The sequence below is a fragment of the Carcharhinus amblyrhynchos genome, chromosome 5 (genome assembly GCF_965287045.1).
Source record: "Carcharhinus amblyrhynchos chromosome 5, sCarAmb.v2.hapA, whole genome shotgun sequence".
NCBI lineage: Eukaryota > Metazoa > Chordata > Chondrichthyes > Carcharhiniformes > Carcharhinidae > Carcharhinus > Carcharhinus amblyrhynchos.
Genome location: NC_137328.1, coordinates 46,281,536 through 46,294,842, shown reverse-complemented (window position 1 = coordinate 46,294,842; position 13,307 = coordinate 46,281,536). Strand labels below are relative to the sequence as shown.

Below are 13,307 nucleotides of genomic sequence, written 5' to 3'. Positions count from 1 at the left end.
CAGCCTAAATTTCCCCAGATTTGTTGCTACTGTGCACCAGATACACCAGGTTAATGCTTTGTACTGGAACAAATATCTTCCTGGAAGTTTACAACAGCTTTGGCAAGACAGAAAATTTCAAGTTACTGATAAATTCCTTGGCAATATTCAAGGTAATATCATGTAATCCTCAGCATTTTAAAAACAAATACAAATTACTCTGGGATAAAGAAAATGATGGTTGTAAACACTGAAGTGAGTACAGAAGTCTTAGATTCTTGAATGCTTTACTATAGGAAATGGTTGGTGCAAAGTCCATTCCATATTTTAAAATGAAAATTGGATGAACATTGAAACTGAGCAACTTACAGGGATATGGGAAGGAAGATAATGTTGGATCACTCAACGAGATGCACAAGTGATCCAATGATCTACTGTTACCATAGTTATAACGAGTATAAAACATTTCTCAACTGTTCATTTCAAACATCTGGCAGTATGATGAGAAGTGCGTACTTTTGTAGTTGTTCTTTTAAAATAGTCATTCTCGAACTGGGGTCCATAAAGATTTTCCAGGAAGTCTGAACAGAGCAAATCTTATGGTTGGGTGACTACCCAGAGCATAGTGGTCAAGTGTAATCGTACACGCAGAGGCTAGGAGGGCAGAGGTCAAGGGAAATGTGTTCTCCTCAGTATGGACAGAATGTGCAGTTAGACGTGCACACACCCATTACAACAATGTTTGTAAACAAATACCTCTCTTCCCAAAAGCATTGTTCAAACACCACTATTTTTTAAAAACATAGCACTTTCATTTTTTGAGAATTATAAGTTTAACTGCGTGTGTTAATGATTATTAATATATTTGAAACAGGGTCCTTCAACCAAGAAGATGAAAACCAAAATCTTTAATACATTGATTTGAAGAGATTTACATCATTAATACAGACTACTCTGATTATAGTCACTGTTTAATTAAAACTGTCTTCATCTACATTTAACTCGCTCTTCTTGGCCATTTCTGTACACTGCACTTTGCCAATGTTGAACAGGTTCATGGAATTTCTCATAAAATTTTAAAAAAGGATTATTTTCACACAGCTCATGCCTAATAGGTTTCATACTTTATTGAAATAGATAACTAAAAAGCAGTTTTGCAATTTAAATAGTTACTTTCCTCACTTGCATAGTTTTTTTTCTGAAAAAGAGGATAGAGAGAGCAACAAGAAGTAGTCACTTGTAACATTACAGTAAATAACGAGGTTTCTTATGCAAACCTTCAGAAGAGATCATCTGTTTTATTTTTGTACTAAATTGCATCATGATGGAATTGGAAGTGGGTACTATCAATTAGGGAAGAGTCTTTAATATAAGGCAACAATTTCCATGAACTTCCATATTGGATTTTGTCCTGAGGATGGGAATGTGGTTGTTACACCTTCAAAGTCCAGAAATTATTGGTCATGCAAAAAGAAGTCACCTCCACGATGACAAAGGTTAAAGGGTTTTGCTGTTAGCTAGTCAGTTAGCAGTTGCGGGTGGTCAAAGCTTAGTACCAAGCTAAAATTTGCAAGATTTCTAAAGGCTTCTAAAACCCCCAACAACAGTCAGATCACAAAGATAATCAAAACTAAAAAATCTCAAATGATATAATGAAATATCTGAAGTCACCTTCTCAAGGGCAATTAGAAATAGGCAATAAATTCTGACCTAGCCGGTGACACACACATCTCATGAAAGAGTATACAAAAAGGTCTATTGAAAATAGAGTTAGCAATTTACTTACCAGAACACCCTTAACCCAGCCAAACTTTACAACACCTTTACTGTCAGCAACGTGCTTCGACACAGCCTCTTCGGCTGGACTGGTTTCTTCTCCATTTACATAGCCATCCTCAAAAGGCTCCTAAAAAGCAAATGAGAAAGGTTTTATTTTATCTCTCACTTCAAATATTACATTATTCATAAATTCATGCTCAGCTGTCCAAAACAGTATTTGGCACAACACTTTAAAATTACAACATATTTATCTTACAAGATAACTGCCAATTACTGAATTCAAAGTTTGAAAACAAAGTTTGAAATGTGCCAGCACTAGTTTTTCAAACGTGTGTCATTACACTGAAGTGAATGCAAGAACATGACGTAGGAGCAGGACTAAACCATACCTCAAACCAACTCTGTCATTCGGCAAGATCATAGTTTCAATATTGTTTCTGGTCAGTATTAAATTATGGTACAGTTCTGAGTTGGCATTCAGACAGAAAAGTGAAGGAGCCAAGTTTCCATAAGAAATTGTAGCCAAGGCAACAACTTTATTCAAAGAAGGAGAATCAACTGAGTAAGCTGTCAATCAAATAACCGTTATGGGCAAACTCAATCAAAATGTTATTAATGTATGGAGTAATCAAGTGAAGATTTAATTAAAACAAGTCATGTTTGAAAAGTGTAAGATTGCTTAAGGACATGGTAATACTACAGAAAGGAAATGCATTCGGATGTCCAGAAAGCATTCAATAAGGTGTCTCATGAGATTATACCAAATGCCTGAATTTAATAAAGAGCGTGCAACAGATACAGAAAAATAATTGTTAGAGATTAGCATTAATGTTGATTGTTCAGGTGGGAAAAGAGTAGAACTTGAGAATACTGAGATAATTTCTACTAGAACACAGAAGGCCATGAGTACTTAAATTAAGAAAAGGATCAACAAGAGACTTATGTAAAGTGGCAAAGTCAGTGATGATCATGCCAATTAAAACTGATGCAAAATGAGGAGCAGACAACTATTTTTCTATATCTGCTGTACATTCTTTATTAAATTCAGGCATTTGGTATAATCTCATGTGAGACACTTATTGAATGCTTTCTGGACATCCAAATGCATTTCCTTTCTGTAGTATTACCATGTGCTTAAAAAGCAATCTTACACTTTTCAAATATGACTTGTTTTAATTAAATCTGCGCTTGGTTACTCCATACATTAATAAAATTTTGATTCTGAGTTTGCCCATAACAGTTATTTGATTGACAGGTTACTCGGTAGAGTTTAGATTAATTACAATTATGGAGCGCGAGATACTTTGCTATTGAAACAAAAACAAAACTGAAGCAGAGCAAGGTACAGGGACAAACAGCAGGGTTATGAGATTATCTCCAAACTCCTCCAGCAAAAAGTAGGCACAATGGCCTGAATGGTCTCACTCTGTGCTGTAAATGTTCAAGTTGCTGCAGAGTGGCAGGATGCAGATTTGCACCCATTTCCTCATTTTAGAATTCCCAAACCTGTCTAGATCCATAGAACATAGAACATTACAGCGCAGTACAGGCCCTTCGGCCCTCGGTGTTGCGCCGACCAGTGGAACCAATCTAATGACCCTCTAACCTAAACTATTCCAAATGTTATCTATATGCCTATCCACTGACCATTTGAACGCCCTTAAAGTTGGCGAGTCCACAACTGCTGCAGGCAGGGCATTCCACGCCCTTACTACCCTCTGAGTAAAGAACCTACCTCTGACATCCGTCCTATAACTACCACCCCTTAATTTAAAGCTACAAGGAGTTATCCCCTTATCCATAGGGGGATAAATCCTGCAACAATACCCTCGGGCTTCAATGATTGATCTTGAATAATAACCATCCTTCTTCATTCTCATCTAGCTTCCCCTTCAACGCATAAAAGGAAAACAGACGAGGTGGGAGTAGGTTCAAGTGGGACATAAGTGCCAACACAGAACAGAGTGGCCTCCTTGTATGCTTTAAAATTTACTGACTCCTAGTCATTAAGGATTTTATTCTTGCCCCATTTCTGCCACACTCATACTGGTTGGGGGACACAGACGGCAAGCAAATCATTTGCCTCATTAAATATATAAAACAGACATTTCCGCGGGGGGGGGGGAAGAGAGAGAGTGTTCCCAGTTAGACACTGGAAACCAATAAATAACCATTTAAGTACGGTACATCTCTTCCTAAAAACCTATACAGATCCTGCATGTGTGGCATGTCCAAACTGGCAGAATAGTATGCTTTCTCAGGATTATGACAAAACAGTAGCCGATACAAGCTCATTTATACCTTGACACCACAGACTACAGATGACCAGAGAAAAATCCCTGAATTGCTGCTCAGTTACTGTGGAAGTAGAAACACGACCTCACCTTAAATTAAGCACTACCAAGGACATTAGCGGTGCACTGTTATTGTTCCACTACACAAAAACATAACGATAGATATTGTCACTACTCTAAAGAACGCTAACATTCAAGGCTTCCAAAGAGAACAGTATTCCAATATACACAACATTTCAGTTTTGAGATTTAATACCTCACTGCGCTCACGCACACCACAAAAATATACCAAACTAAAGCCAGAGTTAATTTTTTTCTAAATTATATACCAATGATTGCAAACCAGGCCCAAGTTAAAACTAGATATCACCTATAGCACCTGTGAAAAATTAACTGTGTGCAAACAAAGGCATTAGCATGTTACCCTTTACAATGTGATATCCAGTATTTCCATCAGCAATAAACCCAGATAGAGAACATTGTCTTTTAAGATGCGGATCACTTTATTGCCAGTTAATGGCATTTGTGTCATAACTATATCTAATTGAGCCAATAAAGTTATAGTGCACTATTTCAGAGGGCTAATCCCAATCATAGGATCCCTACCGTGCAGAAAGAGGCCACTTGGCCCATCGAGTCTGCACCGACCACAATCCCAGCCAGGCTCTATCTCCATCACTCCATTTACTCTGCTCGTCCCCCTAATACTAAGGGTCAATTTAACATGGCCAATCAACCTAATGCACACATCTTTGGACTGTGGGCAGAAACCAAAGCACCTGGAGGAAACCCATGCAGACACAGAGAGAATGTGCAAACTCCACACAGACAGTAACAAAAATTAAACTGCTTCACCCATATTCAAGAGTCAGAGGGCGATATTTTCCAGCTGCACTCATGCCAAGGTTGGCAAATCCCACCCGAGTTCAACAGAACTTTGCACAGTTTGTGTCCTGCCAGCTATGATTCCCCTGGCAGGCAGACAGGAAAACTCCTCCCATAGAGTCATACAGCATGAAAAGAGACCCTTTGGCCCATTGTGTCCGTGTTGGCCATCAGGCATCCCCACTCTCCCCAAATGGGGCTTCCTGGATACTATTTCCAACAGAAAGCTTGCTAAATATTCGCAAAAGGAAAATGACACAATTATGATAAAATAACAGCATTCCTCTGTTCTGTGACCAGACTTCTAAGGCAGTGTTTCTTGAAAATGATTTGTGCTACTAACTCCTGTTCAAACAGTTATACCCAAGCTAAACCTACAAAATCAATCCATCCCTCAAGGGATAACTTCTCTTGTAAGGGGACAATCAGGAAGAACTGCAGCATCCAAAATGCACTGCATTATCCACGTTTACGCAAAAGGGATTTTCAACATGCAAGATGAGGGGGTCCTGCTGTATCTAAATTTAAACTTTGACCGCAAGTGTTTTTCAGCTTTTATCTATTTTTATTTGAATTAAAGCTTAAAAGAATCACACTGACCATTTTTACCCCCGAACAACATCCATACAAAAGTTATTTTAACATTTGTGGTCTGATTTATACAATCAAGAAAGTTCATAAACTTTGAATGGCATATTAACCATCAGCAAACACTTCAAAAATGAGTCATTTGGGGTCACTGCTTAAATTATCATGAATGAAGTAACCTTAGGCAATTTGCAATTCACTAATAATCCCTAGATAATCTTCTTATTAGGCTCTTAAAACTGAATGTTACAGCACCCAATATATAAAAAACATTAACTAAGGCCAAATTACAGCACTGAAGAACCATGGTACAGTAGAAATAGTTCCACATAAGATAATTGTAGGCTAAGCACAAGACAGGAGGATTTTTTTAAAAATCATTCATGGGATGAGCGTGTCACTGGCAAGGCCAGTATTTGTTACAAATCCCTAAATTGAGGTTGGGAAGGTATGAAATATTTAGAAAGAAATAAAATTAATTTAAAACAGGTTAGTTCTCTATGAAATACGACTTGGATGCTTTAAAAAAAAACTTGCAAGAAAGTTATCTTGTAAAATAATCTGGCCAGGATTTCTGAAGGAAACAGAATAAAATAGGTGTTTAGCACAGGCAGTCACCTTAGAATAAAGGTAAATGGTGAAGTCGCTATAGTCTCAAATGACCAGAGGCTCCTCTCCCCTTTGAAGGGAAGAGCTGACTGGTGGTAATATAACCTGAGGACCACCACACTTCAGGTAAAGGGGCAAGGTTGAGAAGGTGGGGCCTTCATGAATAACCTCAGCCAGTATGAAAATTGAACTCACGCTGTTGGGAGTATCTCACATCACTGAGTTGGCTGGGAAGCGTATAATAAAGAGGGAGGTCAAAAAGATGGATGCAAAAATCTGGTGATGCATTAATTGGAGAACTTCTAATAACTAAAGTTGCACAAATGTTTTACGGCAACACCAGGAAGACAAGACGGAACTGACCCTGACAGTAAGCCAACTGGCATACAGCACCTTCCGGTAATAGCAACTACAAAATGAGATGGGCATCAAGGTTCATGAGCTGGAGTTTCTATTGAGTTTAAAGTTCAGAATTATCAAATCCCCAAGGATAAACAGTATTCATCCTAGGGGGTGGGGCGGCATCATAGTTAGCATGCTGCCTCACAGCACCAGAGTTCTGGATTCAATTCCAGCCTCAGATGACTGTGTGGAGTTTGCATGTTCTCCCTATGTCTGCATGGGTTTCCTCCGGGTGCCCCGTTTTCTCCAACACTCCAAAGGGTTAGATTGATTAAGGGTCAATTTAGCATACCCAGTGTCGGGGGATTAGCAGGTAAAGTGTGTGTTTACAGCAATAGGGCCTCAGTGGGATTGTGGTCAGTACAGACTCGATGGGCTGAATGGCCTCCTTCTGTATTGTAAGAATTCTACGATTCTATGAACCAGAGACAAAATGTGCAAAATGCAAGCACATGGATGTCACAGTGTTGGGAGAGTTTGGAAACAACATAATGTAGTAACCAAATTGAAGAAAGTGTATTAAAAAGCAAATACAGGAATGCCCAGGTACTTTAGTCCAAAATCAGCACAATGTAAATAAGTTAATCGATCATCAGGGACCAACATACCAGAATAAATACACACAATATGGGGTTTTAAAAGAAACAGATCCTATCCCACAAGCCTTTTTTGAGCAGGTCATATCCCAATTGAACAAGAGCAACCCATATAATTTAGAATATTTAAGACTTCCAAAAGAACCTTGATAGAATTGGTCACAAAAGGCTGCTATTGAAAATAAAAATACAGTATAACGTTTGTGTGGAGAAGTTGAAGTATGAAAGCAACTGGCGCAGGAGTGATTAAGCTTTTTTTTGGGACACAGTGGTATGGGGGGGGGGGGGGGGAAATGAGAAAATAATGGTGTGGAGTAGGATGCCACAGGGCTCATTGCCGAGACCCTTAATCTACGTTAAATGACCTACAAACTGGTCGAAGTGTTAGATGATGATTGCGCAATGGGAAGAGTTGTTGAAATGGAAGTAATCAGGAACACACATTAAAAAAAGTCAAGACCAAAAACTAGAAAGCAAAAACTAGAAAGCAAATGTAAAATTAACTGTTTAATTTTGCACACTGCAGAAATATTCCATGCAAGTATTTCAAACAAGAGGCAATGCTGAGGAGAGGGACACGACTGATCTAGATTAAAGACTTGTGGTATCACGAATGATGAAAAACAATGGGATCTTGTAATCTGAACAGGAAGTGACTGAAAGGATGCCTTACAGAAGTACAATCGAATATTAAAGTGATAAATAAATTTATGAACATTTTAAGATTTATTACAACAAGAGGCAATTGACTAAAACTTTCAAAAGAAATGAAGAGGATGGATAGGGTAGAGGTGGAGAGATTCTTCCCGCTTAGAAAGGATAGCAGGACTAGAGGACACAGCCTCAAGATAAGGCGGGGGGGGGGCGCTGCAGTTTAGATCAGAGTTGAGGAGGAACGTCTTCACTCAAAGGGTGGTGAATCTCTGGAATTCTCTGCCCGTTGAAGCGGTGGAGGCTACCTTGCTAAATATATTTAAGTCACGGGTAGATAGGTTTTTGATAGACAGGGGAATTAAGGGTTATGGGGAGAAAGCGGGAAAATGGAACTGATCCACTTCAGATCAGCCATGATCTTATTGAATGGCAGGGCAGGCTCAAAGGGCTAGATGGCCTACTCCTGCTCCTATTTCTTATGTTCTTATAGTTTGAAATGAATTTTGGAAAAACTTAATACAAAGGATGATTAACATGTGAAATGGCAGTGAAGGTAAAAATTTCAGATTATTTCAAGAAATCATGGGCATAATATCAGGAGGCATGTTTGTGAACAATTTGTCCATTCCTAAATATAAAATGTGTATTGTGCTTTACAATATTACTGACATAAATAGATTTTAAATAGTCTCACACCAGGTTAAAGTCCAACAGGTTTATTTGGAAGCACGAACTTTGAGCATTGCCCCTTCATCAGGTGAGTATAGAAACTTGATGTGCGTCAGCATGCGCGAGCTGCTTGGAGATCCCCTTCACGTTGAGCCGGCAGTTTGCCGTGTCGGTGGTAGTCATGATGGGGAATTGCTGGCGTTGGACTAGGGTAGGCACAGTAAGTAGTTTCACATCATCAGGTTAAACTGTAATATTGAAAATCACCAAGTTGATTCACTTGATGAAAGGGCAATGCTCCAAAAGCTTATGCTACCAAATAAACTTGTTGGACTTTAACCTCGTATTGGGAGACTAATTATTGTACCTACCCTAATCCAATGCTGGCAACTCCACATCAGTAATATTCACTGTGGCATTGTAGTTTTTTGAAAAGAACAGTTTTAGTAAATATTTGCCCCCATACTACAAATTAGGTTGCCGTTTATACTTGTATTACAATGTAATTTCATGGAAACATCAATGGCCTCATGCCTCTGGATTAGTATAGCAGACTAAATCCAGAAGCACTCAATGTAATGTTTGCCCAAGAACATATTCATAAATCTTTGTTCCTATTGTTAATACAGTTCCTTGCACGAGGCATTGCTTCATCTGTAGATCAACAAGATTTGTGAAAAGTACTGCATTATAGTTTCTAGGTTATAATTATCCAGAACATTAAAAAAAAAGCACTAGAACAGCCATCCTGAAAAAAGACCATCCCAAAAAATAGTATTAAAAATGCTCTGGGTAGCTCTTCCAGTCATATTTTACACTGAGGAAATTTGAAAAAGTCTAGCTTTAAATTGCACCAGCCTATTCATGTGCATTACCTTCCTGACCTGCCACTTGTTTCAACTTGTTCCAGTTTAGATTAGATATAACCTTTCCCCACCTTTCAATTACAAAAGTCACTCTATTGTAACGCCTGCCTCTCAACAATCAATCACCATGCAAGCCTCCCAAAGTACATTAACTGGCTGCAGTTTTGCAATATACGACAGTTTTAAGTTATCCAGATGCCATAAATACATCACAATAGCAGTCAGATGCACATCGCAGAACATGAGAGTTGAGGCAGTTTGTTCCAGCCACAGAGTTTTTGCCAGCACAAGTGAGATTTTCTATTGCTGGCTTCAAATTATGCAATTAGTCATCGTATAAGTGCAATGCAGACACTTGAAATCAAATTCCTTAAAATCACAAGGGGATATTGGAAACAAAAACTATACAGAGTGCTACATGTTGCACTTCCTCGAGTCAGCCTTCCGAAATAAGGGTAGAGACAATACAATCAAGTGGGGCCAAGTTCTACACCGGAGGAAAAGTCAGATTTAACAGAAATTTAAATTTAACAGATTTAAAATTATGAAGAGCTTACAAATCTAGTGATCTTCTGACATTTTCTTGAGGCAAAATAGTGTTGGACCCTTAAGTGGTCTAGCATCTTCCAGTTTAGCAGTATAATGGTTTTGCCCAATATCTAACAGTACAACAGCATAACTAATAAAATGTTCCATTTGCCCCAATTTCACGTGGAATACTTCAAGCTTTTTAAACTGTAGAGAAACATTTGACAAAAAGGATAGGTACGATTTGTTGCATTAAGAGGCAAAGCAAATTTCATTCAACTTTCACTGCTTGCAAAATAAATTACACATATTCCTTAATGTCTTTAAGCAACAAAAACGTACAATTCTATCAATCTTTGGGGTGCTATGCATAACATTTTAATGAACTCTATATATGGATGTCTTCTTAACATAGAACACTACAGCACAAACAGGCCCTTCAGCCCACAAGTTGCGCTGATCATATCCCTACTTACCAGGCCTATTTATAACCATCAATCCCATTAAATCCCATGTACTCATCCAGAAGTCTCTTAAAAGACCCCAACGAGTTTGCCTCCACCACCACCGACGACAGCCGATTCCACTCACCCACCATCCTGAGTGAAAAACTTACCCCTGACATCTCCTCTGTACCTACTCCCCCGCACCTTAAACCTGTGTCCTCTCGTAGTGACCATTTCAGCCCTGGGAAATAGCCTCTGAGAATCCACCCAATCTATACCTCTCAACATCTTTTAAATCTTTATGAGGTCACCTCTCATCCTTCGTCTCTCCAGGGAGGAAAAAAAACAAGCTCCCTCAACCTATTCTCATAAGGCATGCCACCCAATCCAGGCAACATCCTTGTAAATCTCCTCTACACCCTTTCTATAGCTTCCACATCTTTCTTGTAATGAGGCGACCAGAACTACACACAGTACTCGAAGTGGGGTCTGACAAGAGTCTTATAAAGCTGCAGCATTATCTCCCAACTCCTAAACTCAATCCCTCGATTAATGAAGGCCAGTACATCATACGCCTTCTTGACCACATTCTCCACCTGCGAGGCCAATTTAAGAGTCCTATGGACCCGGACCCCAAAGTCCTTCTGATCCTCTACACTGCTAAGAGTCCTACCCTTGATATTATACTCCTTTATCCCATTGGACCTGCCAAAATGGACCACTACACATTTATCCGCATTGAAGTTCATCTGCCACTTCTCCGCCCAGTCTTGCATCCTATCTGTGTCTCGCTGCAACTTCTGACATCCCTCCAGACTATCCACAACACCACCAACCTCCGTGTTGACGGCAAACTTACCAACCCATCCCTCCACTTCCTCATCCAGGTCATTTATGAAAATTACAAACAGCAAGGGTCCCAGAACAGATCCCTGGGGCATTCCACTGGTGACTGACCTCCATGCAGAAAAAGACGCATCCACAACCACTCTCTACCTTCTGCAGGCAAGCCAGTTCTGGATCCACAAGGCAACAGCCCCTTGGGTCCCATGCCCTCTCACTTTCTCAAGTCTTGCATGGGGAACCTTATCGAACGCCTTGCTGAAGTCCATACAAACCACATCCACCGCTCTTCCCTCGTCAATGTGTTTAGTCACATTTTCCAAATAACTCAACCAGCCTCATAAGGCACAACCTGCCCTTGACAAAGCCACACTGACGACTTTTGATCATACTAAACTTCTCTACATGTTCAATGATCCTGTCCCTCAGGATCCTCTCCATCAACTAACCAACCATTGAGGTTAGACTCACCGGTCAGTAATTTCCTGGGCTATCCCTGTTCCCTTTCTTGAATATAGGGACCACGTCCGCAATCCTCCGGAACCTCTCCCGTCTCCATCGACGACACAAAGATCAATCGCCAGAGGCTCTGCAATCTCTTCCCTCACCTCCCACAAGAAGCTGGGGTACATCCCATCCGGTCCTTGCGACTTATCTATCTTGATGCAATTCAAAAGTTCCAACACATCCTCTTTCTTAACGTCCACATACTCAATCTTTTTAGTCCATCACAAACCTGCAGTACAACCACCCAGATCATTTTCCACAGTGAATACTGAGGTAAAGTATACACTAAGCACCTCTGCCATTTCTACTGGTTCCGCACAAACTTTTCCCCCTTCACCTTTTATAGGTCCTATAACCTCCATCGTTTCTAACTTTTCACCATTTAGGAAGTATTCTGTTCTATCTTTTTACATGCGAAGTTGCTGATCTCACAGTTGCCTACATTGAAATCCAACTTTTTAAAAATCTCACGTCCTTTTCTCTAAAGAGTCTCTAATCACAAACTCTAATTCTCTTTTATCCCCAATGACTCAGGCTAATGAATTTAGGATGGACCATTGGTTTGCATTATTAAAACCAGGCATATCAGTTTTGTAAGATGGTAGAACACAAGACTATTCCAATCAGATTGGCAGGGCTGTCTTAACCCCATTCCCTCAATTAGTCAGACAGAGGAATAGGAGGTTAAACAATTAAGTATAGGTACAGCATCCCCAACACATCTCACACACCATCTTTTGTTAAAAAAAAGGCAGATATTGGGGGCAGACTGATACCAAAATGTTACAGTACAGATAGAAGCTACTTAGCCCATTGTGTCCATTCCAGCCAAAAAAGAGATAGCTAGTCTAATCCTAGCTTCTAGCTTTCTGGCTGTAGGTCATGACACCTCAAATGTGTATGGGCACTTTACAGCCTGGATTGAACACAGAGTTCAACAACCTCAGACAATGAACACACTCCTCCACCTTCACCCAATTTCCATTTATTTTATTGATTTTCATCTCATTCATTGATTTGATCATCCTTTTTCACTTCTATTTTTCCACTTCTCCATTGCAACCTCCTTCTTTCCACACCCTCCAGCCCCACTCCCCCCCCAATACTACAGTGCGAATGCCACATTCCTCAGGCAATCCTTTAACAATCTGTACCTCTGTACTATCAATCTCACATTCTGATCATTTAATGGACACTCACTTTCTCAGCCTTTCGCATCCTCATTTACATTTCCTTTGTCCAATTCCACACCCTCTCCTCCCCCCATCCCAGCAGTATAAACCTCCGCTGACTCTCTTTGTTCTGACAAGTGGTCATCTAGACACGAAACATTGGCTCTATTCTCTCCCCACAGATGCTGTCAAGCCTGCTGAGATTTTTCTAGCATTTTCTGTTTTTGTTTCAGATTGCAGTATCCGCAGTATTGTGTTTTTATCTCAAATGTGTATTCAGGTTTTCTTTGAAAAAAATAGGGGAGTTTGGGTGGTGATGTCCAGGCTCCTAACAACCCAGTGAAAATATTACTACAACTCCCCTTGAATCCGTACTTTAAAACCATTCCACTGGCTATTGACCAGTCTGCTTAGGAAATAGGCCCTTCCTATTCATTTTATCAAGGTCCCTCTTCATTTTATTTCATTCAATTAAATATGCCACCAGCTT

General features: G+C 39.8%; 1 protein-coding gene across 1 annotated transcript in view; it reads right to left on the bottom strand.

The window, feature by feature from the left end:
• slc12a2 (solute carrier family 12 member 2) overlaps window positions 1-13,307 on the bottom strand; it is a 213,122-nt gene that overhangs the window by 141,957 nt on the left and 57,858 nt on the right. Inside the window, exon 2 of the mRNA XM_080188735.1 lies at window positions 1,766-1,885. Within this exon, the coding sequence (XP_080044861.1) occupies window positions 1,766-1,885 (120 nt within the window). The remainder of the gene's footprint in view (window positions 1-1,765; window positions 1,886-13,307) is intronic.